Source organism: Harmonia axyridis, chromosome 6 (genome assembly GCF_914767665.1).
Source record: "Harmonia axyridis chromosome 6, icHarAxyr1.1, whole genome shotgun sequence".
Classification (NCBI taxonomy): Eukaryota; Metazoa; Arthropoda; class Insecta; order Coleoptera; family Coccinellidae; genus Harmonia; species Harmonia axyridis.
In genome coordinates, this window is record NC_059506.1 from 9,229,698 (window position 1) to 9,257,281 (window position 27,584).

Consider the following 27,584-nt stretch of genomic DNA (forward strand, 5'->3'; position numbering starts at 1 on the left):
CAAAGAAAAAGTTGAAAATTTTCTCACACATATTAATTCCCTAAATCTCCACATAGGAGGAATATGGGAGGCAGTAACAGTAGTCAACACAATTTCATCGTACCAGTATTTTCAAGTTTTTTTATAGTATGTACATGCTATAGCAATATCATTGTATTACAAATATTAGTATACCAATTATTGGCATGAACTATTGTTATTTTTGCATTTTGAAGCACTTGGTTTCGCAAAAGAAAAAACAGCTGATAATTGATTTGACAGGATTATTTTCCTTCATTTTATTGAAATCAACGTACAAACAGTGCATATGTTAGGAATTAATGTTTTTTATCATTCCCTAAAAAACAATAGTTGATATCTGTATTTTCTGTTCATAAAGTTTTTTACTTTTCATGGATCAGTTATCGAATCAATAATTATTTTCCGATTGTTGGTAGGTGAACAATGAAAATCGATTATTCCTCCATGAATTCGGTTTATTTACCGAAATAAACTCCATTATTCGCCAAGATCAAAATTTCAGCTGCAATGTATTACCTAAGATTCACAACAAATATAAAGAAACAGACATAATTTTAATTCAAATTTAGACAGATTTTGTTGATTTCCCAAGCTGACATAAATGAGTCGCCTCTTTTGAACATCTTCAAAAATAGATTTTCAGGGAATTCCAGATTGCAACAGATGAATTTATATAGCACCCCAGACCCATAATATTAATAACCTATTAGAGACACCATAAAAAACATTTCATTGCTTCATAGGTACTTTTGTGTAGATATATTTCAAAATGTAACACCTAGCGATGTGACTTCTTCTTGATAAAGTCGCCTAGACGGCGAAACCATTGTTGAATGAATTAAAAATATGTTAAAATAAGAAGGTGTTCATATTTGTTGAATTTTCATCAAATAAGGACTGAATCCATTAAATACTAGAATCAAAAACATTAAAGACTAGTAAAAAAAAGTCAATACAAAGTCCGAACAAGTCCTAATACAGAATTTGTCTCCCACATACGGCATTACTAATATCAATAAAGTGTCTAAGAGTTCTTTTTCGCAAAAAAATATTCAACGGAATGAAAAACCAGAAAACAAATTTCAAAATAAGTGCATTCACCATTTTGTAACACTAAGTTTCGTACAAGAATAGGATATCAACCTGTTCTCCATATCAAGAGGTGGAGAATTTTTAGAATATCACAAAATTCAAAAATATCAATATGATTTCAACCTCATGAATTTTAAGGGTGGGGTTAATGAAAAAGATATCCGCGAAATGCTGACATTTTAATTCTATAAGGGTGGGAGCTACTGTTATAAATATAAATATATTGATGTACAACTTTGCTCCCGCGGTTTTGCAAAAGATGGCTGTAGCAGTAAGTGGTAGACGAAATAAATAAATCGTAGATGTCATACAATAAGCTTGGGTATTTGAAAACATAACGCCACCGAAATATCAGTCGATTCGTGTCTGTATCATAAAATTATTAATTAAACATGTCAGCTCACGAGACAAATTTCCGTCGTTTGAGGAAAGTTTCAATTTTCTGATTCACGGCCTTAACTTTTATTGGGCGAGGGTAGTATCTAGTTCTTCCTCTATACTTGAGGGATGCTAAGGGTGATGTCCAGATCAAAGCGGAAAAATTAGATAACCAGAGTAGAATGAGACGAGAGGACATGGACAGTTGACGGTCTTCACGAGTTAAGAGTCAACAGGGCTAAGACGTTGAAGACAATCAAGTACAAGACAAGAGGACCGAATAAAAAGTTAGACGCAGACGACGGACTTGATATTCGACGACGCCGGTCTTGTTTTATTAACAACCAACAAGTGAAGACGACATCCCGTACCGCATTGAGATATTGTAGTTTACACTAGAATATCTTTTCAATTTTGTATACTGTAATATTGTAAGAGTTTGTGGATAGATGTGTAAAATAATAAAAGAGGGTTGAATTGGAAAAACTTCATGAAAAATCGACCAGATGAAGACGATTAGTTAGGTTATCGAACCATAACCCTGAATGATCCATAAACCAAGTCTACATAAATAAAGTGTTCAACTTCTTTTTTTTGTGAAACATTCAACGAAATGAAAAGCAAAAAAACAAATTAAATGGTCTGCTCATTCGCCATTTTTGTAACTATTAGTTTCGTTATGAATGAGATATCTTCAGATCAAGTACCGAAAGTTTTTTGAATATCACAAAATGCAATGATATCAATATGATTTCAACTTTTTCCTTATGACAGTGGGGTTAATGGAAAAGATAATAAAATTATCTAAATCATTTTATTCATTTGAAGCAACGACGGAGGTGGTAGTGGATACTGTCAAAAAGATGAAAAATATATGATAGTTTCACTCGGTTATGATGAAATACCAATGACGGTTATCAAAAAATCTATATCAGCTATTGCAGAACCTTTAGCCTTCATCATAAACAAATCATTCAAGGAAGGTGTTTTCCGAAAATCTTCTAAAATAGCTGTTGTCAGACCGATCTATAAGACAGTAAATTTCGAGGATCCTTGTAACTATCGTTCAATAAGCCTCCTCACATCATTCTCCAAGATTTTTGATTTTTTTCCATAAATCCAGGGTTTTTTCAAAATGTCAACATGTATTTGTGGAGTCCAAAAGCACATAGACGGCGCTTCTTGAGTTGACACGATCGAATCTTGAGAACTTGAAGAGGAGAATATATATTCCCCCAGGAGGAATATCCATTATATGTAACAACCTTATATATCACAATCTTATTAAGAGTAAGCAAAATTCTTTGAAAAATTTCTTCAAAAGAAGGAAAATTTGAAAATATGTTTTCATTATCCCCCCCTATGGCTTATGTCTGGGTACGCCACTGAGTTGCACCCCTATCAGAGCTGTTCTCGCCATTAGTCGTCGTAGTCTACGGCTCGTCCCCCAGTTCCAGATTTCTAACAAACTCAAGTATTTGGGATGGCTTCAAGTAGGTCACTTCAAGAAGTCTCTTGTCCAAAGAATTTTTGCGTTGGTCCACGATGGCGATGCAGTCCGCCACCAGGGGATCCAAAGTCTATTCCTCCTCCCCGCGGAATCTGCACTGGTCTTCTCATTCCCAAGAGGTGCTTTCTGAGGGGTCAACCCTGTGAAGAGGTGTAGTATATTCTTGCTATCATTCCGAAACTTTTTCAATCTTACAGTATCGAAGTTTCGAAGACATATTTGAAAATGATCTGACTCAGGAGATTATGCCACAATGTTGTTTTTGTGATTTTTTGCTTCTCCACAAACTCTTTCATATAGGTACATTGACCTATACCACATAATGGCCAATGAAAAGAGTTTGTGCGTCTTTTCTAGCGAGTGTGTTAGCCTTTTCATTTCCTTTAGTTTGAGAACTCAACAACAAGACAGAATAGACATTATTATTCTTGCCATTTATTTTATTGAGTAACCTTAGGCCTTCCAATACCATCTTAGAATCGATAATATTAGAAAGTATTCTAGTTAAGCAGAATGGCATTCAATGAGACGTAGGATGATTTAAAAGTCGTTTCGCCGGTAAACTCGAAGAAATAAAATTAGTTCCATCCGGAAACGGATCATCAAATTCGAAGAAAATCGGGTAAGTAAATAGCGATAATAGGAGAATCTCGGGCCAGCGAGTCCAGTGAGTCCACCGGAAAACATATTGATTTTCTCCCATAAGTACGGAATGAGATCCAATAATGGAAAGTAAAGCTCTCAAATATATCCTCTAAGTTCGTTCAAAACCTCCAGTTATTACAGAATGAATTCACTAGGATTTTTGTGCATTATGTCAGAGCTGAAATTGACGATTTGGAACACGTATATGCCCGCTAACATCGGTGGCTGCTCGTGATTGATTACCCACTAAAATAAACCTTATTCCAGCTGCCAGTTGAGTTCGTGCGATCGGTCATTTATAACTCTTCTATTTCAAAAGCGTTCACTGTAAAATGAATCCCCGAATAAAAGCATTTTATTTTCTGGTAATGCATCATCTGTGTCACTCTTCTACGAGTTCACCAACGAATGAACCGATGTTCATTTCCACAGCATATATAAAAAGTATTGTAAAACATGTTATGTTTTCAGAGATAATTCAGATTACAAAATCAATCACACGCATTCATTTTGAATTATTGTATATTTTGTAGCAGTAGATAACCGGTGTAGGCCAACCTCAACAGGTTCCTTCTGAAGGTGTTGGATAATGAAGGTCCTTCGATAATTAAAATGGTACAAATCAGAAGTAGCTCATTTCATCTAAAAAAAAAACAAACTAGAATTCTTATTTAAGCACGACTGCTAAAGAATTAACTTTTTTTTGTTTCGAATTTTATTACAACACCTGGATTCGTATACATTTCAATTGAATTTCATTCCATTACTTGTTATGGAATGAATAGTTTTCTAATTCTGTGTCTAAATTCTGCGACATTGCAGAATTAAATCTGACGAATTTGTGATACAGATAACTGTTTTGCCAACCAGAGAAAATTATGTATACGTATTACTCGGCTCATTCTGTAGGTTCCCCGAAGATATACCGTAGTTACAAGCGCGGATCCAGGGGGAGGGGGGAACTGGGGGAACGTTCCCCCCCCCCAAATGTCCCGAGGACCTCTTAAACTTTGCCGGCCCTCCTAGAATTTGACATACTAAGGCTCAAATAATTACAAGATCAGCAAAAATTTTACCTTCAATAAATTTTGTGAAAACCCATATTAATGAACGGCAAAAAAATGACATTCCAAAATGGCGGAAGTGTCTGGCTACCACATTTTCACTATTTTGAGAACCTGAAAGTTCCCCCTCCCCCCAAAAAGTGGGGCCTGGATCCACGCCTGAACATAACTAAACTAACTGAAGTCATTGCTGAAATACAATTTGTTTATATACCTTTTCACAAAGGGTCTTCAAAGAAAGTCCATTAAGTACCTATCCATCATTTCTAACGGGTGGTAATTAGAAAATTTCAAAAAGAAGAATTTATTGAAAATTTCAAATGAAAAACTATATACAGTAGAAAAATCATGCAAATATATACAGAAATATTATAAAGACAAATTTAAATTAATTCAACAAATGTACACATAATTGGTCTTAATTTATGGAAGAACTATTTGTTATTAACCAATCTGCCATTGATTTTATCGTTTCATCATTATAGTATTCTTTTGCACGATCTGGTGAGGTGTGGTAGAAATAATGTTTTCTGGGTAGAATAACATTTTCTTGTCTCAAAAGACACATCATACTGGTTAAATTTTATCACCGGAAATCCATTTTTCATCTGGAATACCGGAAATTCAAGCATTTTTTTGAAAAGGTTTGTCCTTTGCAAGCATAAATTCAAATGTTCTTTAGCCAGTTCTTCGCCTTTTCTTCTTTCATCTTTATCCTCAGGCTCAGGGCAATCCACTTTCAGAATACCCAAATTATTGTCTAGTTGTATTTTTTCCTTATTATCGTTCTTCTTGATATTAACTATTTCATTTAATTCTTCAACTGAAAGTTTTCTCATATTGCTAATAATGTTTTTGAGATGTAATGTTCTTCTCATATTGTTCGAATGATTTTTCAGTTTCGCCAATCCTGTTTTCAATATCACCTTTTTATCCATTTTGTTATTCTCGCACATTTTTCAATTTCAAAAAACTATGAAACTATTTTCGCGGCAAATAATCAATACACAGCCTACTTGATTGAAATAACTTGAACGTGTGTATGCTTGCTTGATTTTGGATGAAGGAAAATACGTATGATTTTTACTTGTTCAATACGTTTACACAAAAACTATAATGTTATAATAGTAATAACTTGTGAATACCAAGTGAATGAATACTTGTTGATACTTGAATGTGAAATGACTGATGAATACTGAGATAACACTGATGAATATTACTGGGTGAATACTGAATTGTCGAAAGCACTCTCTAGAGGTGGGACCATTTTGCGAGAAAGCATCGAGTAGAATCTCAGAAGTTCTTCTTCTTCCTCTGTAAGCCTTAACATAACTAAACTAACTGAAGTCATTGTTGAATTGCAATTTGTTTATATACCTTTTCACAAAGGGTCTTCAAAGAAAGTCTATTAAGTACCTATTCATCAATTCTAATGGGTGGTGATTGAAAATTTTTTTTTCTGAAGAATGATATGGATTCTAAACATTTTTGATGTTAGCCACACAATTTCGAAGAAATTTTGAAATTATGATGTGCAATAACTTTGAGATATATTTATAAGTTTTATATACAAAGCGACGGATTCACCAGTCTGCTGAATATGCTGAAGCTTAGAGCGGCAACTCTTGAAGGGCGACATATAACATATAACAGAATGAGATTATTAATTTTTTATTTCGACTTAAGGAAATTAATAAAATATAATTATTCACACACAAAGTACGAATTTGGAGAAAAGATTTCGTAAGATGTAATACTTAATTAATGATTTTGTTAATTTAAAATCTCGCAAAAACTTGTATTGTTGTGTAATTCAACTCAAAGTGTAATAATAACATATGCTTAAGAAAGGAAATTTATTGTAATGCTTATAGAAATGTTACCTTCAGAAAAGGTTAGACGTAGTGACTAGTGCGCATAACCGTTAAAAAATTTCGACTTTTTTATCCTAATGACTTTTTTCGTATTTATATATGAACTCAGAACTCACAATCACCATATCAAGATTGTCAATTCGAAAATTTTGGCATAGACAGACATATAATAATAAACTTACCTCATTACTATACAGGGTACATATATTTGAACCAAACATTCCGGAGATAAAAAAAACACGTTTGTCCTTTATTATTCAATTTTCTTTTTCTCATTCAATATAGCGGGCATTCTGGGGTTGACCGGACTTTCATTCCAATTTTTTTGTATTTTAAGGCATTAGAAGTAATTATGTCTAGGCAGCACTGATATTTTCATTCTGTTCATTGGAAGTGTTTATTTTAGAAAAGATAAACATTTCAAATGGACAGAATAAAAATATAGGTGAAATTTCTATTTCACCGAGATATCGATATCAAGGATGAAAGCGTCAAATCCTAAATTGAAGAATAAGATTCAATAGAAAATTTCAAAAAGAAGAATTTGTTGAAAATTTCAAATGAAAAACTATATACAGTAGAAAAATTATGCAAATATATACAGAAATATTATAAAGACAAATTTAAATTAATTAAACAATTGTACATATAATTGGTCATAATTAATGGAAGAACTATTTGTTATCAACCAATCTGCCATTGATTTTATCGTTTCATCATTATTGTATTCTTTTGCACGATCTGGTGAGGTGTGGTAGAAATAATGTTTTCTGGGTAGAATAACATTTTCTTGTCTCAAAGACACATCATACTGGTAAAATTTCATCACCGGAAATCCATTTTTCATCTGGAATACCGGAAATTCGAGCATTTTTTTAGAAAGGTTTGCCCTTTGCAAGCATAAAATCAAATGTTCTTCAGCCAGTTCTTCGCCTTTTCTTCTTTCATCTTTATCCTCAGGGCAATTCGCACACAAAATACCCAAATTATTGTCTAGTTGTATTTTTTCCTTATTATCGTTCTTCTTGATATTAACTATTTCATTTAATTCTTCAACTGAAAGTTTTCTTAAATTGCTAATAGTGTTTTTGAGATGTAATGTTCTTCTCATATTGTTCGAATGATTTTTCAGTTTCGCCAATCCTGTTTTCAATATCACCTTTTTATCCATTTTGTTATTCTAGCACATTTTTCAATTTCAAAAAACTATGAAACTATTTTCGTGGCAAATAATCAATACACAGCCTACTTGATTGAAATAACTTGAACGTGTGTATGCTTGCTTGATTTTGGATGAAGGAAAATACGTATGATTTTTACTTGTTTAATATGTTCACACAAAAACTATATATAACTATAATGTTATAATAGTAATAACTTGTGAATACCAAGTGAATGAATACTTGTTGATACTTGAATGTTGAAAATGACTGATGGATACTGAGATAACACTGATGAATATTACTGGGTGAATATTGAATTGTCGAAAGCAATCTCTAGAGGTGGGACCATTGTGCGAGAAAGCATCGAGTAGAATCACAGAAGTTCTTCTTCTTCCTCTGTAAGCCTTAACATAACTAAACTAACTGAAGTCATTGCTGAATTGCAATTTGTTTATATACCTTTTCACAAAGGGTATTTGGAGAAAAGATTTCGTGAGATGTAATAATTAATTAATGATTTTGTTAATTTAAAATCTCGCAAAAAATTGTATTGTTCTGTAATTCAACTCAAACTGTAATAATAACATATGATTAAGAAAGGAAATTTATTGTAATGCTTATAGAAATGTTACCTTCAGAAAAAGTTAGACGTAGTGACTAGTGCGCATAACCGTTATAAAATTTCGACTTTTTTATCCAAATGACTTTTTTCGTATTTATATATGAACTCAGAACTCACAATCACCATATCAAGATTGTCAAATCGAAAATTTTGGCATAGACAGACATATAATAATAAACTTACCTCATTACTATACAGGGTACATATATTTGAACTAAACATTCCGGAGATAAAAAAAACACGTATGTCCTTTATTATTTAATTTTTTTTTTCTCACTCAATATAGCGGGCATTCTGGGGTTGACCGGACTTTCATTCCAATTTTTTTGTATTTTAAGGCATTAGAAGTAGTTATGTCTAGGCAGCACTGATATTTTCATTCTGTTCATTAGAAGTGTTTATCTTAGAAAAGATAAACATTTCTAATGGACAGAATGAAAATATCGGTGAAATTTCTATTTCACCCAGATATCGATATCAAGGATAAAAGCATCAAATCCTAAATTGAAGAATAAGATTAAATAGAAAATTTCAAAAAGAAGAATTTATTGAAAATTTCAAATGAAAAACTATATACATTAGAAAAATTATGCGAATATATACAGAAATATTATAAAGACAAATTCAAATTAATTTAACAATTGTACATATAATTGGTCATTATTTATGGAAGAACTATTTTTAATTAACCAATCTGCCATTGATTTTATCGTTTCATCATTATAGTATTCTTTTGCACGATCTGGTTAGGTGTGGTAGAAATAATGTTTTTTGGGTAGAATAACATTTTCTTGTCTCAAAGACACATCATACTGGTTGAATTTTATCACCGGAAATCCATTTTTCATCTGGAATACCGGAAATTCAAGCATTTTTTTGAAAAGGTTTGCCCTTTGCAAGCATAAATTCAAATGTTCTTTAGCCAGTTCTTCGCCTTTTCTTCTTTCATCTTCATCCTCAGGGCAATTCACACACAAAATACCCAAATTATTGTCTAGTTGTATTTTTTCCTTATTATCGTTCTTCTTGATATCAACTATTTCATTTAATTCTTCAACTGAAAGTTTTCTTATATTGCTAATAATGTTTTTGAGATGTTATGTTCTTCTCATATTGTTCGAATGATTTTTCAGTTTCGCCAATCCTGTTTTCAATATCACCTTTTTATCCATTTTGTTATTCTAGCACATTTTTCAATTTAAAAAAACTATGAAACTATTTTCGTGGCAAATAATCAATACAAAGCCTACTTGATTGAAATAACTTGAACGTGTGTATGCTTGCTTGATTTTGGATGAAGGAAAATACGTATGATTTTTACTTGTTTAATATGTTTACACAAAAACCATATATAACTATAATTTTATTATAGTAATAACTTGTGAATACCAAGTGAATGAATACTTGTTGATACTTGAATGTGAAATGACTGATGAATACTGAGATAACACTGATGAATATTACTGGGTGAATATTGAATTGTCGAAAGCAATCTCTAGAGGTGGGACCATTGTGCGAGAAAGCATCGAGTAGAATCACAGAAGTTCTTCTTCTTCCTCTGTAAGCCTTAACATAACTAAACTAACTGAAGTCATTGCTGAATTGCAATTTGTTTATATACCTTTTCACAAAGGGTATTTGGAGAAAAGATTTCGTAAGATGTAATAATTAATTAATGATTTTGTTAATTTAAAATCTCGCAAAAACTTGTATTGTTCTGTAATTCAACTCAAACTGTAATAATAACATATGATTAAGAAAGGAAATTTATTGTATTGCTTATAGAAATGTTACCTTCAGAAAAGGTTAGACGTAGTGACTAGTGCGCATAACCGTTATAAAATTTCGACTTTTTTATCCTAATGACTTTTTTCGTATTTATATATGAACTCAGAACTCACAATCACCATATCAAGATTGTCAAATCGAAAATTTTGGCATAGACAGACATATAATAATAAACTTACCTCATTACTATACAGGGTACATATATTTGAACCGAACATTCCGGAGATAAAAAAAACACGTTTGTCCTTTATTATTCAATTTTCTTTTTCTCATTCAATATAGCGGGCATTCTGGGGTTGACCGGACTTTCATTCCAATTTTTTTGTATTTTAAGGCATTAGAAGTAATTATGTCTAGGCAGCACTGATATTTTCATTCTGTTCATTGGAAGTGTTTATTTTAGAAAAGATAAACATTTCTAATGGACAGAATAAAAATATAGGTGAAATTTCTATTTAACCGAGATATCGATATCAACGATGAAAGCATCAAATCCTAAATTGAAGAATAAGATTCAATAGAAAATTTCAAAAAGAAGAATTTATTAAAAATTTCAAATGAAAAACTATAAACAGTAGAAAAATTATGCAGATATATACAGAAATATTATAAAGACAAATTAAAATTAATTTAACAATTGTACATATAATTGGTCATAATTTATGGAAGAACTATTTGTTATTAACCAATTTGCCATTGATTTGATCGTTTCATCATTATAGTATTCTTTTGCACGATCTGGTGAGGTGTGGTAGAAATAATGTTTTCTGGGTAGAATAACATTTTCTTGTCTCGAAGAGACATCATACTGGTTAAATTTTATTACCGGAAATCCATTTTTCATCTGGAATACCGGAAATTCAAGCATTTTTTTGAAAAGGTTTGCCCTTTGCAAGCATAAATTCAAATGTTCTTTAACCAGTTCTTCGCCTTTTCTTCTTTCATCTTTATCCTCAAGGCAATTCACACACAAAATACCCAAATTATTGTCTAGTTGTATTTTTTCCTTATTATGGTTCTTCTCGATATTAACTATTTCATTTAATTCTTCAACTGAAAGTTTTCTTATATTGCTAATAATGTTTTTGAGATGTAATGTTCTTCTCATATTGTCCGAATGATTTTTCAGTTTCGCCAATCCTGTTTTCAATATCACCTTTTTATCCATTTTGTTATTCTCGCACATTTTTCAATTTCAAAAAACTATGAAACTATTTTCGTGGCAAATAATCAATACACAGCCTACTTGATTGAAATAACTTGAACGTGTGTATGCTTGCTTGATTTTGGATGAAGGAATATACGTATGATTTTTACTTGTTTAATATGTTTACACAAAAACTATATATAACTATAATGTTATAATAGTAATAACTTGTGAATACCAAGTGAATGAATACTTGTTGATACTTGAATGTGAAATGACTGATGAATATTACTGGGTGAATACTGAATTGTCGAAAGCACTCTCTAGAGGTGGGACCATTTTGCGAGAAAGCATCGAGTAGAATCTCAGAAGTTCTTCTTCTTCCTCTGTAAGCCTTAACATAACTAAACTAACTGAAGTCATTGTTGAATTGCAATTTGTTTATATACCTTTTCACAAAGGGTCTTCAAAGAAAGTCTATTAAGTACATATTCATCAATTCTAATGGGTGGTGATTGAAAATTTTTTTCTCTGAAGAATGATATGGATTCGAAACATTTTTGATGTTAGCCACACAATTTCGAAGAAATTTTGAACTTATGATGTGCAATAACTTTAAGATATATTGATAAGTTTTATATACAAAGCGACGGATTCACCACTCTGCTGAATATGCTGAAGCTTAGAGCGGCAACTCTTGAAGGGCGACCTATAACATATAACAGAATGAGATTATTAATTTCTTATTTCGACTTAAGGAAATTAATAAAATATAATTATTCACACACAAAGTACGAATTTGGAGAAAAGATTTCGTAAGATGTAATACTTAATTAATGATTTTGTTAATTTAAAATCTCGCAAAAACTTGTATTGTTGTGTAATTCAACCCAAAGTGTAATAATAACATATGATTAAGAAAGGAAATTTATTGTAATGCTTATAGAAATGTTACCTTCAGAAAAAGTTAGACGTAGTGACTAGTGCGCATAACCGTTATAAAATTTCGACTTTTTTATCCTAATGACTTTTTTCGTATTTATATATGAACTCAGAACTCACAATCACCATATCAAGATTGTCAAATCGAAAATTTTGGCATAGACAGACATATAATAATAAACTTACCTCATTACTATACAGGGTACATATATTTGAACCGAACATTCCGGAGATAAAAAAAACACGTTTGTCCTTTATTATTCAATTTTCTTTTTCTCATTCAATATAGCGGGCATTCTGGGGTTGACCGGACTTTCATTCCAATTTTTTTGTATTTTAAGGCATTAGAAGTAATTATGTCTAGGCAGCACTGATATTTTCATTCTGTTCATTGGAAGTGTTTATTTTAGAAAAGATAAACATTTCTAATGGACAGAATAAAAATATAGGTGAAATTTCTATTTAACCGAGATATCGATATCAACGATGAAAGCATCAAATCCTAAATTGAAGAATAAGATTCAATAGAAAATTTCAAAAAGAAGAATTTATTAAAAATTTCAAATGAAAAACTATAAACAGTAGAAAAATTATGCAGATATATACAGAAATATTATAAAGACAAATTAAAATTAATTTAACAATTGTACATATAATTGGTCATAATTTATGGAAGAACTATTTGTTATTAACCAATTTGCCATTGATTTGATCGTTTCATCATTATAGTATTCTTTTGCACGATCTGGTGAGGTGTGGTAGAAATAATGTTTTCTGGGTAGAATAACATTTTCTTGTCTCGAAGAGACATCATACTGGTTAAATTTTATTACCGGAAATCCATTTTTCATCTGGAATACCGGAAATTCAAGCATTTTTTTGAAAAGGTTTGCCCTTTGCAAGCATAAATTCAAATGTTCTTTAACCAGTTCTTCGCCTTTTCTTCTTTCATCTTTATCCTCAAGGCAATTCACACACAAAATACCCAAATTATTGTCTAGTTGTATTTTTTCCTTATTATGGTTCTTCTCGATATTAACTATTTCATTTAATTCTTCAACTGAAAGTTTTCTTATATTGCTAATAATGTTTTTGAGATGTAATGTTCTTCTCATATTGTCCGAATGATTTTTCAGTTTCGCCAATCCTGTTTTCAATATCACCTTTTTATCCATTTTGTTATTCTCGCACATTTTTCAATTTCAAAAAACTATGAAACTATTTTCGTGGCAAATAATCAATACACAGCCTACTTGATTGAAATAACTTGAACGTGTGTATGCTTGCTTGATTTTGGATGAAGGAATATACGTATGATTTTTACTTGTTTAATATGTTTACACAAAAACTATATATAACTATAATGTTATAATAGTAATAACTTGTGAATACCAAGTGAATGAATACTTGTTGATACTTGAATGTGAAATGACTGATGAATATTACTGGGTGAATACTGAATTGTCGAAAGCACTCTCTAGAGGTGGGACCATTTTGCGAGAAAGCATCGAGTAGAATCTCAGAAGTTCTTCTTCTTCCTCTGTAAGCCTTAACATAACTAAACTAACTGAAGTCATTGTTGAATTGCAATTTGTTTATATACCTTTTCACAAAGGGTCTTCAAAGAAAGTCTATTAAGTACATATTCATCAATTCTAATGGGTGGTGATTGAAAATTTTTTTCTCTGAAGAATGATATGGATTCGAAACATTTTTGATGTTAGCCACACAATTTCGAAGAAATTTTGAACTTATGATGTGCAATAACTTTAAGATATATTGATAAGTTTTATATACAAAGCGACGGATTCACCACTCTGCTGAATATGCTGAAGCTTAGAGCGGCAACTCTTGAAGGGCGACCTATAACATATAACAGAATGAGATTATTAATTTCTTATTTCGACTTAAGGAAATTAATAAAATATAATTATTCACACACAAAGTACGAATTTGGAGAAAAGATTTCGTAAGATGTAATACTTAATTAATGATTTTGTTAATTTAAAATCTCGCAAAAACTTGTATTGTTGTGTAATTCAACCCAAAGTGTAATAATAACATATGCTTAAGAAAGGAAATTTATTGTAATGCTTATAGAAATGTTACCTTCAGAAAAGGTTAGACGTAGTGACTAGTGCGCATAACCGTTAAAAAATTTCGACTTTTTTATCCTAATGACTTTTTTCGTATTTATGTATGAACTCAGAACTCACAATCACCATATCAAGATTGTCAATTCGAAAATTTTGGCATAGACAGACATATAATAATAAACTTACCTCATTACTATACAGGGTACATATATTTGAACTAAACATTCCGGAGATAAAAAAAACACGTATGTCCTTTATTATTTAATTTTTTTTTTCTCACTCAATATAGCGGGCATTCTGGGGTTGACCGGACTTTCATTCCAATTTTTTTGTATTTTAAGGCATTAGAAGTAGTTATGTCTAGGCAGCACTGATATTTTCATTCTGTTCATTAGAAGTGTTTATCTTAGAAAAGATAAACATTTCTAATGGACAGAATGAAAATATCGGTGAAATTTCTATTTCACCCAGATATCGATATCAAGGATAAAAGCATCAAATCCTAAATTGAAGAATAAGATTAAATAGAAAATTTCAAAAAGAAGAATTTATTGAAAATTTCAAATGAAAAACTATATACATTAGAAAAATTATGCGAATATATACAGAAATATTATAAAGACAAATTTAAATTAATTTAACAATTGTACATATAATTGGTCATTATTTATGGAAGAACTATTTTTAATTAACCAATCTGCCATTGATTTTATCGTTTCATCATTATAGTATTCTTTTGCACGATCTGGTTAGGTGTGGTGGAAATAATGTTTTTTGGGTAGAATAACATTTTCTTGTCTCAAAGACACATCATACTGGTTGAATTTTATCACCGGAAATCCATTTTTCATCTGGAATACCGGAAATTCAAGCATTTTTTTGAAAAGGTTTGCCCTTTGCAAGCATAAATTCAAATGTTCTTTAGCCAGTTCTTCGCCTTTTCTTCTTTCATCTTCATCCTCAGGGCAATTCACACACAAAATACCCAAATTATTGTCTAGTTGTATTTTTTCCTTATTATCGTTCTTCTTGATATCAACTATTTCATTTAATTCTTCAACTGAAAGTTTTCTTATATTGCTAATAATGTTTTTGAGATGTTATGTTCTTCTCATATTGTTCGAATGATTTTTCAGTTTCGCCAATCCTGTTTTCAATATCACCTTTTTATCCATTTTGTTATTCTAGCACATTTTTCAATTTCAAAAAACTATGAAACTATTTTCGTGGCAAATAATCAATACACAGCCTACTTGATTGAAATAACTTGAACGTGTGTATGCTTGCTTGATTTTGGATGAAGGAAAATACGTATGATTTTTACTTGTTTAATATGTTTACACAAAAACTATATATAACTATAATTTTATTATAGTAATAACTTGTGAATACCAAGTGAATGAATACTTGTTGATACTTGAATTTGAAATGACTGATGAATACTGAGATAACACTGATGAATATTACTGAGTGAATACCGAATTGTCGAAAGCACTCTCTAGAGTTGGGACCATTGTGCGAGAAAGTATCGAGTAGAATCACAGAGTTCTTCTTCTTCCTCTGTAAGCCTTAACATAAAGTTATGACCTTTTAGAGCTGTGCCGTTTTAATGAGTTTATTGAGGCCCTATCATGAAACTATCCCTATCTCAAATGAATAATAATCGGAGATTGCAGCCTACGTAAAAATTACCGAATAATGATCTGGGCGGATCGATTGTTTCGGGATAGTTTTATGATAGAGCCTCAATAAACTTATTAACTTATTATTGCCTCACATACATCATATAGATTCATCAGTATGCAGGTGGTATGGTTTTGTTGTCCACAGCAGGAATAGTATACTCTAAAACAAGTTGCAGAATGGGCTCCTATTCCAACGCGAATGCGAAATTCGGAAACAAGCGCATAGGAGCGAGGTTTCGAACGCATGAGTGTTAGACGAGATTTTTTCTATTTCAGTCAAAGTTTGTGGAATATTATTGAAATTCAGTGAAAAATTAAGATTATACATCCTGGTGACTTTTGTATTATATCGTGGTAGTTGGTGTGACTGTTACGAAAATTGACAGATTATGCAATTTGATTTTTATTTGCACGTTTGGAATTTTGTAAAAATTTATAATTACGCATAAAAAATTGTAAATGTCTGAATAAATTGATTCAACACCTCCAGAATTAATATACATTGTGAATAATGTGGCAAATTATTTCACTTTATCCAAATGATATTATATTGACAATTGATTTGTCTTGAAATTTGATAGGATAGTCTGCGTTGACAACCACAAAACGGAAAATATGACTGAAAACATTGCTGTAATGAGTTCAATACAGTACTATTTTCAGAACTGTAATGAGCTCATTACGATACTGAAATATAGAAATGCTTTTTATACGTTGACATTTATCTGTCATTATTTAATTCGCTTGAGTATTAGAAGTAAACTTCAGTACGCCAGTCTGCCATGGAAACCTATTTATCAATGCCATACATATCGCCTGGAGGTGGAGGTGGAAGTTTTTTAAAATTCTTGGTTGGCAAACAGGACGCCGAATATCTTCCTGTTGGATATGATTACAGGCGTATTAATTTTAATTCTGACGAAATGACAGTTTAGTTCATTCAATCGTATTCTTAAGTTCTATGGCTAAGATCCATCCCATTCACCATTTTCAGGCTCAATTTGAACGTATTGTCGCCACTGTGTTTTGTTGAGTCACTGTAGATATGATAAGTTGCTGCTACGCATATTTCGAAGCCAAATTTTGGAAATCAGAAGAGGTATGCTGGCGCTGAGTTTCATTTCTAAGCTAGTGAATGGTAAATTTAACTGTTCAGCATTATTGGAGAAAGTACCAATTCTTGTACCACCTTTAAAGACTTGAAGCAATTTCTTTTTTTATTTGAAGGCGGAAAGAACCAATTAGAGTCACCAATTCCCTATATAATAATAATAATAATAAAGTTTATTCTTGACATATGCTACATAAATACAGATGTTAAATTATCCAAGCTGAGAACAAACATAAATGGAGGTATTATAACGAAAATATATAATACCTGTTTTAATTAACTTTAACACAACAACTAAACATAATAGGTACACATGTAAGATCTTTGGTCTCAAAAGCAAGAACATAATAAATAGGCATATATAACATAAAATAAACAAAGAGCGAAAGAGCACAGTCACAAAAGGAGAAAAATGTCATTTGATGCACTCTCGATGACCAGAACTATACGGGAAATCACACATGATTCGAATTTATGATGGCGTGGAAAAATTCGCTACCCCTTTGCAGTATCCAACCAACTATTTTCGTTTTGAAACGTTTGAGATTCCAGATAGTCTTGAATTCGCTGGGAACAGAATTATACAACCTGGGGGATAAATACGTATAGTGTCTTTGTCCTATTGCCTTTCTTGCACGGGGAACGATAACATTTTGGCGGGATCTTGTGCCATAAGTATGCTGACAAGTTTGAAGTGTACTGTTATTTTTATGAGCATCGATATCTGTAGCACATTCAACATGATAGCTGATAGGTGTGATACCACTGTTGATTTTATATGTAAAAAAATTGCATCGAGTTCATGTAAATTAGGTTGAACTTGGGAAAAATATTTTTCGGATTTTATGTAGCAATTTTTAATTTGTTTCTTGTATCTGTCATGTTTTGTATGTTATTTTCACTTCTTTCCACATTGGAAATGAAGAATTATTATTTTTATAATATAAAATTGAAACGGCAAAGCTGTAAAAGGTTCTTCAATAAAAATATAACATTATTCACTTCAACAATCATGGAGAAAGTATAGTCTGTTACTCGGGTAGAATCCAATGCTTTCAATTCTTCAGATTTTATTTCTTACCTGGAAACAGAATATTCTTTTCTGATTAGGTATCATCAGACACAAGGCTCCTTCTTGTTCTGACCATTAACAGAATTACCTATCCAAGATACCCCGAGTGCTATTCAAAAGTATAATTCAGCTTATTTAAAAACAAATAGGTATAATATCATTTGATGATCTATTGGCATATATCAATACGAACATCGCGGTACGGGAAATAATAATAAAAGCAAAAACCACAATGATCGATAATATAAAGATTGAATAGCTCCGCTGGTATGGCCATGTACAGACAATGGGCAAATGCAGAATACCCAAACAAATTATGAATTGGAGTCCTTTGGAGCGTTGAAAACAATACAACTGAACCCAATAACATCGACAGGAGAATTCAGTTAATTGAAAGTACACATAGCAGTTTACTGACGAAATGATAGAAGTTTAATGCACCTCAATGAATTAATCTCAGATAAAGAGCACTCTCATTCAATTTGACACATTAGCAGACAACATTTCTATTGAAGCAATACTCGTCAGTTGTTACTATGCGAGAATATATTAGCGAAATAATTTTATAAAAATCAAATGAACCATTCCCTAATTGCCAATATAGGGATATAGGATATATTTTCACATTTTTGTGGGTTCTACCAAAGATTTTCGAACAAGATTTGTGAAAGACGATCGGTTCCAATAATTTTAGAGAACCATATTGAAACATTTTTAACCATCAACATGCAACTACCGAGAAGTAGCTAGGCCAAACAAACAGTGGTGCTGGGTACCTAATACCAGATACCATCGGACCTTGCTTGATATAATGTAGTGGGTTGATCCCTGGGACTTAGAGACCATGTATTTCAAGTTTAGTATATATATATATATATATATATTCTTTTGAGAAAGAGCAATACAAAATATAAATTTCAAACAATCAAGCATATGTGTCGATGAATCTCAGTATTAGCAGAGGAAATGTAACGGGGCATCATACATTTCAACGTATGATACAAGAGAACAGATAAAAACCTCAGCAAAAACTTTGTCTCCCCGTATCGGAGTAGTGACTGGTTTGTGTAAACGTTTATAAAATAAGCTGACATAATTTATATTGAAAGACTTCCTCTTCAACCAAAACAAAATTTTCTTCATCCTCTCTTTTCGGTTGACGACTCTATAATTTCCAATTGGATCCTAAAACAAAAAAAAGAAGCAGAAAGGAGTACTAAATATTAGTTTTCACTATATCGATTTGAAGTTAACTACCCATTCTAAAAAAGAATCTGAAACTGAATGGATAGCTTGGAAATCATCATGAAATTTATAAATCGGACAATCATTCACCAAGTGGTCAATGGTCTCTTCTACACCACACTCACATAGTGGGCTATCAATAGAATGCCATTTGAAGAGGGTACTATTACAACGACCATGACCAGTTCTAAGTCGATTTAAAATACACCAAATTTTCCTAGGGAGATTGAAACCTAGAACTTTTTCTGAAGGATCAACGATAAGACTCTTGTTGAAGACGTTAGAAGAAGTCCATCCCGAACGCCAAATTTCCTTGTCGCTTTCATTGGATTCAAGGAAGGTACCTATTAGTCCATAAAGGTTTGCGTGATTTCAATGTAGCAGTTCTAGAATCTGGAAAATAGTATACAATTGGAAATGAGTTCGGGTAGAAATGAAATTTATCCCAAGATTTCTTGACTGCAACCTGTCTACGAATATGAGGCGGAACTAATATGTGATAGCACCGGTAACCAATCTAAAGGAGTAGATCTAATAGTCCCACTAATAATTCTCATAGAAACGTTAAGCTGTGCATCAATTTTATGAACATGAGCACTATTAAACCAAACAGAACAACAGTATTCAGCAGCAGAAAAAACCAAGGCCAAGGCTGCTGTACGAAGAGTGTTGGCATCAGCACACCATGAAGATCCTGCTAATTTTTGGAGGATATTATTCCTCGACTTCAATTTCAATTTAGTATAATATTCCAGGACGAAGTAAATTTAATTAATATTATCACAAACTGTATGCCCCATAACAACAATTGAAGAATAATACTTAGAATTTTGGTAGTTGTGGAAGCAGTAGGCAGCTTGAAGTATTTTGCATTCAATTTAAAATAATTACTGAACCGAAAATTCTAGTTTCTGAAAATGGATGAATATATTTCAAAAATAAGGAGAAAACTGGCTTTCGAAGGAGCGCTCAGTTTGCGTATGAAAATAATTGTGTGATCTCCAAGTATAAAATTGGCGCAGGAATTAACATGTGCCGAAAAATCCTCACTTAACATTAGTGTTTTCCATAATTTTTTCGATATTATACTGGAGTTTTTCTCTGGTTCTGACGACGCTATCAACTCGATATTTTGCACGAATCTTGAAGTACCATGGGAATCCCATATATTTAATGCCTTACTTGGTGGAAATTCACATTGATTTGGTAAAAATAAACACTTTTTAATTTCCACAGATTTTAATGATTTCCGACAATTGTTTCGCCGTCTAAGCGGCTTCATCAAGGTTACATTGCAAAGTGTTAAATTTTTGAAATACATTTACAAAAAATGAGAGTGCTTATGGAGCAATAAAATGTTTAATTTATGGTTTCTTTGGTGGGTCTAGGGTCTTCTCGGTTCGGGGTACTATATAAGTTCATTTTATGCAATTTGGAATTTCCAAAAATTTTTACTTGAAGATGTTCAAAAGCGGCGACTTATTCAAATATGTTTGGGAATTCAACAAAATCTGTCTAGAATTGTACCTGTTAATCTCAAGTGATTCTAATAGATTCAAACGGTGACTTTTCTTTTCAATATAAAGTATTTTGAAATTAGAATTGAAATTATGTCTACTTTTTATCAAATGATCTGCATATAACGAGAAGGTTTTATCACTAGTGTGACTCTTTTGGTGTTCGCGTATTCTTTTCTTGGTTCTTCCCGTTTGTCGAATATATACCATTGGGCAGTCACTACAAGTTAACTTATAAACTCCAGATCTCATATCTTTTTCGATCCTGTCCTTATTATTTTTTATTATTTTCTCCAAATTATTTGATGTTTTATAGGAAATAGAACAGTTAAAATTCATTCTGGAATATTCAGCTGTATTTTCGGATAAGCCTTCTATATATGATAATGTTATTACAAATTTTTTTTACAAATTACAAATTTGTAATTTGTAAAAAAAAAAATTTGTAAATTTGTAAAAAAAAATTTGTAATTTATAAAAAAATTGTAATATGATAATGTTATATATTTTTTTGTTTTTCTTTATTTCGAAAGGGTAAGATAAAATTATCGCCCTGTTTTTTGTTTCTTTTCTAACATTTTGTCAATTATCATTGGGTTATACACATTGTTTATCGCAATTTGTTTAATTAAAATGAATTCTTTGTAGAAATTTTCTTGATTTATAGGTACATTCACCAATCTATGAAGTATACTATTGTTTGCCGAAATTTTTTGGCTATACGGATGTATACATCCGTATACATTCAACTATAACTGAAAATGTAAAAATGTATTTCAAAATTTAACACTTTGCAACCTAACCTAACCTAACCTAACCTTGATGAAGCCGCTTAGACGGCGAAACAATCGTCGGAAATAAGTAAAATCTGTAGAAATTAAAAAGTGTTCATATTTATTTTTACCCAATGAATCCCATTTAATCTGTTGATTTTTGGTCGAAAATTAGTTCTCATTTCCAAAATTCCAGATTCAATTGTTTGAAAAAAATTTTCGAATGATGAATATATTCAAAATGAAATGTTTAAACTTATGATGAATTGGAAATTTTAATTGAGATGACTTGTGAAAGAAGACCAGTAAACAAACTGGAAATCGGCATTTGAGGCTTATCTTACAAATGAGTATAATCAACAATGTTGCCAACTCATCCACAGAAATAATTTCAATAATAACATCAATCTATCTTTTTAAATGCTCATGGAATTTTTCACTAATATTCAACCTCAGCTAAAAATTTTCAATCTCATCCAATTACCTCATAATTAAAATGCAGTGTTGGTTTTTGCAGGTTATCGGCATCCTCTCAGTATTCTTCATATGTGTATCCATCATATCGTTCTGCCTGAAGACCCATCCCGACATGAAGGTCCCCGTCATAAGTTTGAAAAGGGTACGAACTCCAACAAACGAAACCGATCAAGTTCCCGAAAAGGTGGACACAGACGCTCATATCGTATTCTTCTACATCGAATGCATCTGCAACGCATGGTTCACCTTCGAGATCATCATCAGGTTCATCGCTTCTCCCAGCAAGTTCGAGTTCATAACATCCTCGGTGAACATAATCGACTACATAGCGACCTTTAGTTTTTACATAGACCTGCTGCTGAGAAAATTCGCCTCTCATCTGGAGAACGCCGACATAATGGAATTCTTCTCCATTATCAGAATAATGAGGTTGTTCAAGCTCACCAGACACTCGTCAGGGTTGAAGATCCTGATACAGACCTTCCGGGCATCCGCTAAGGAGCTGACGCTGCTGGTGTTCTTTCTCGTTCTGGGCATTGTGATATTTGCTAGTTTAGTGTATTATGCGGAACGTATACAGACCAATCCGAAAAACGACTTCAAGAGTATACCGTTGGGGTTGTGGTGGGCGTTGGTCACGATGACCACCGTCGGTTATGGAGATATGGTGCCTAAGACTTATGTTGGGATGTTCGTGGGTGCTCTGTGTGCTTTGGCGGGCGTATTGACGATCGCCCTTCCCGTACCTGTTATCGTATCGAATTTTGCAATGTATTATAGTCACACGCAGGTGAGTTTATTTTTACTGTTATCCTATCTTCAGATATTCTATGGAATTTTTAATGAAATTCCTTGGGATGAATGATTATACACCGAATTACATGTGATGCTCCTGTAGAAATGTAAACAAGAATTTGAGATCTTTCTTCTGAAATTGCTCCAAATTTTCTTGTCAAAATGAGACCTCATAAATAGTCGGTTATTAATTTCGAATCTTTACATGCAGGAAGTTACATGGTTTTGAAATAATTATTAATAATACAAGTGCAGAAGGCATTGATATTCTTCCACGAGTTCAAAATTCAAAAACGAGCAACGAAGTGGCGAGTTTTTGAATTTTGTATTGAGTATTTCCTCTAATTCATTGCATTCTTATTGGAATTAATGAAATAATTCCATAAATATCATTTGTGCATTGAAGAATGTTCGTTGGCAGAACTGATTTCTTCATCGAAAATTGATGAATTGACAGATAAAGCCGTGGCGGAAAGTTCGGAGTACCAACATATAATAATAAAATATAACCATGAAAACTGTGCGTTTCTGACATATTCTCGCACGATTCTGTTCTACAAAATGTGGAAGAGTGAACGGAATAGTCACAGAATTAGAGAAATTAGAGTATCTCATCTTTCCTAGGATGAATCAGGTAAAGAGTAAATACTAGATTCGAAATTGCTTTCCAAAGATTACATGACGATATAGGTAAAGGTAACATAATACATTCTTAGGTCTGTCTATAGTCTATATTTTCTCAATATACAGTGTTTTAGGGGTAAACGGACAAACTATAACAGTGAATAGAGGACACTAAGGTGGTTCTACATATAAAGGGATACATAGATGCAGGGTGATTCATGAATTTTGCTAATTTCTTTTTGAGGTAATAACAACCGAACCACTCGGTATATTTCATTTATATTTAGCAGACATCATTCTTATTTGAAGCTTAAAGGAATCACTTAATGATTATAGGGAAAATCCAAATCCAGGTCCGGATTACGAAAAATTATGAAACGATTGTATCCTTGAAACAATATATCAAAATTTTGAAACATTAACATAAGACTCGTCGCTCCAAATGAGCTTATTAAAAAAATCTGGATCTGCATGATGTTTTCCAAAATTTGCCGGCAAAATTTAATTTCGTTGAGGTGAATAATTATGCGAGTAATATTTTCGCACGTAAACAATTGCCATTGTTCACTAAGTAATGCAACATCGAAGATTTCTTAATAGAATTGACAAACTTGATTTTGTCAGAAACGTGCCCATTTGGATAAAAACAGTCATATCTTTTTTTTTTGAATAACAAATGACTTGTGTGATACCTCTTTGAAATCACTATAAAATAGACAATTTATTGGTGTAATGTGCAGCAGTAGCTCGGTACATTTTTTTTCCACTACGATGGGCTAAACTTCATGAACAAAATCCACTACCAAAATTTCCAATAAAAATATTTCTCATAGCCCCCCTTTAAAATTTTCGGAGGATGTTTTTAATGTTAACGTTGAAATCATTCTTCAGCAATATTTTACTGAAAAAATTAACCAGAAAGATGTAAAATTGTATCAACCGTAAAGGCAAAACTATTGAAAGGGGCAAAAATTCATTATTTACAAAAAAATAAAATATCTCGAAAACGGTAAGACTTTTATGATAGAATATTTGTCATAGCTCGTAAATCATCACTTCAATGTTTGCTTCTTATTCCCATATTGGTGATTTGTCTCGTATAGTATATCCAAAGTCATTTGAACTAGTTCATAAAAACGCTTGGCCAGATATCCCTTTGAAGTGGATACAGCGATCTGCTAAATACTGGGGTTAATTTTAAAGTATTGTTAGGCAATAAATTCACGGGCCCCATAGGAATATTTGGAAACTTGGAAACCCTTGTATAATCGAAATATTTTGGATCCCTCCAAGTGACTTTGAATACACTATACTACTATACCATTTTTATCAGTCTGTTCTCATCCATGTAATTGATATGATCATTCCACTTCTGTTTCCCCTTCAGTACCTATCCAATTATTGGTGTTATCAACTCACACATTCTTCTGATGTTCTCGCTCCTTATCTGATCCAAAGGTTTTTTTCTCTGCTATTTTACGTATCACTATCATTTCAGTTGCCTTAAATATTTCAATCAAATTAATAACTACAATAGAAGTAACACCACAGTAACTAGTGAATTAACTGACGAACACGGTAAGACAATATATGATCCCCAGGAAAAGGCGGATGAATTCAACAAATTTTTCATTAATACTGAAAAACGTCTTGCTGAACGTATATATATATATATATATATATATATATATATATATATTCCGTGATGATTCTAATTCGCAGATTTCTGTCAATCCGTCCACCATTTTCTTTCAACGAGTAGATGAAAGAGAAATAATTGCACACATAGCGTCTCTAAAAAGCAGCTCTAGATCTAGTCCTGGACCCGACGGTATCACATCAGTTCTCATAAAATATTTACATAGATTTTTCGCTAAACGGTTGGTACACATTATTAACTTGCTTTATTTGGGTGGAAATATACCGAGAGAATGGAAGGAGTCCTATGTGATCCCTGTATTTAAGTCTGAGAATGAATGTGAGATGACGAATTATCGACCTATATTATTGAGAATTGTTTAAAGATGAGACTATCTTCATTCTTTGGTAAATGTAATTTTTTGAGTGATAGACAATTTCGGTTTAGGGAGGGCATGTCAACATCGGATGCTATTCAGTAGCTCACGCAGAAAATCGCTCAATCTTTTAACGGAGATAACAAAGTATTGGCTAAGTTTTTAGATTTAATGAAAGCCTTCTACAAGGTGAATCATAGTCTTCTTCTATATAGGTTGGAGCTGATGGGTATTAGGGGAGTGGTACTTGAGTTGTTTCGGAACTATTTGAGTGATCGTGTTCAGCTTGTCAGTCTGGGTGGAGTCTTGAGTCAGCCGTTAAAGGTGAATGCTGGTATACCACAGGGAACTGTACTGGGTCCAGTGTTATTTCTTGTGTTTGTTGATTGGCTGATAAGAATTTCATATCTGGATATAATAGCTTATGCGGATGATTCCGTAGTGATCTTTAAAGGTAAAACATGGTATGAGACCTATCAGTTGGCTGAGGGTGGAATGAAAATATTGAATAACTTACTGTCAACCAGTTTATTAACTCTGAACCCAAAAAAGACAAAGTTCATTACTTTATCTCCCACAGCTAGTGGACAGCCGAGATTCCAGAGATTAGGAATACATAGAAGTGGATGTGGACAATCAAATTGTACATGTCAAACAATAGAGAGGACAGAATCAGTAAAATTATGATTCGTTGGTGTTGTCGATTCTGAGGTATGGATTTTAATGTGGGGAGTTATGTGTGTAACTCGATTAAAAAAATTTGAAATAGTTCAGAAATCAATAATAAAAATTATTTTGAAGGTAAGAAATATGTATAACTCTGAAAAACTGTTTGTGGAAAGTCAACAATTTAACATGAGGCAACTTTATATATTTATATATAATTATGTTTTTGAGATGGAAAACCTTGTTTTTAAAAAAACTTTATTTACAAGAAAAAGACGAAAGGTACAATCAAAACTATCGATTATGACTTATCCGTTATGACTGACTAAAAAACAATGCATCTGAGAATTTATAACATTACTTATCTCTACTGCAAAATGTGGCGTGATCCTAAGCGTCACACAAAGAATAGCTAAAATAGCAAAATTACATTGTAAGAACAAAGGATGTATTATAGTTACAATAGGCATTCATTCCACCCACATTATCCCGTGTTTGAGATTGATGAGTTAACAATATTCTATCATGAAATATAAAGTAATAAATGAAGATTCGAAAATAGGTCGTATGATCAGAATGGGGTCGTATTATGTAATTCCTCCCCTTCTTGGAAAAAGGTATCACCTTGCTGAGGTGTAGCTTTTAAAGATACATTTTTTCTGAAATATCTACAAGCAAAAGCAATAACAATAATAATTATAAGTATTGTCAAAATAAATGCAAATGTTATTCCAATAGGTTGAAGATTCCACTGCTCTAATTCTTCTAAAACGATATCTGGAATATCTTCATTCTTGATAAGTTCTTCTTGAGAATCATTCTTGATAAAATGGGTCTGCTTGGGTAGAATAATATATTTTTCTTCATTTATGATGGTTAGAGGAAAAATTTCTTTTTGTGAATTACTTATAGTACATTTAGAATGCAACAGGGCCATTGGAGGAATAAAATAATGTTTAATTTGGTGAGGGCATTTCTCTAACTTTTCTATTGTCTAGAGATAAAATATTTCCATCTTCTAATAATTTCAAATCTGAATAGGGAACTGATGTTGTTCTGGTACAATTTTCTTTATGGGTTTTCAAAACGTTGATGAGGCATCTTGGAGGTTTCTTCATGGATTCTTGATTACATAGGAAATCCTTTTCAACTGGATGACATTCACTTGTCGACCATTGTAATATTTCTTCTTGAGATAGCAAATAGGAATCGGTGTAAGGAAGGGTTTCATTATTTTGTGATAGGAAGTAAAACTTATACAA

The 27,584-nt window shown here is 32.1% G+C and overlaps 1 protein-coding gene across 3 annotated transcripts in view; it reads left to right on the forward strand.

Annotated features, from left to right (window-relative positions):
- LOC123682870 (potassium voltage-gated channel protein Shaw) overlaps positions 1 to 27,584 on the forward strand; it is a 300,148-nt gene that overhangs the window by 223,531 nt on the left and 49,033 nt on the right. For all 3 annotated transcript variants that reach the window (XM_045621678.1, XM_045621677.1, XM_045621676.1), the window contains exon 6: positions 22,263 to 23,012. In XM_045621678.1, the coding sequence (XP_045477634.1) occupies positions 22,263 to 23,012 (750 nt within the window). The remainder of the gene's footprint in view (positions 1 to 22,262; positions 23,013 to 27,584) is intronic.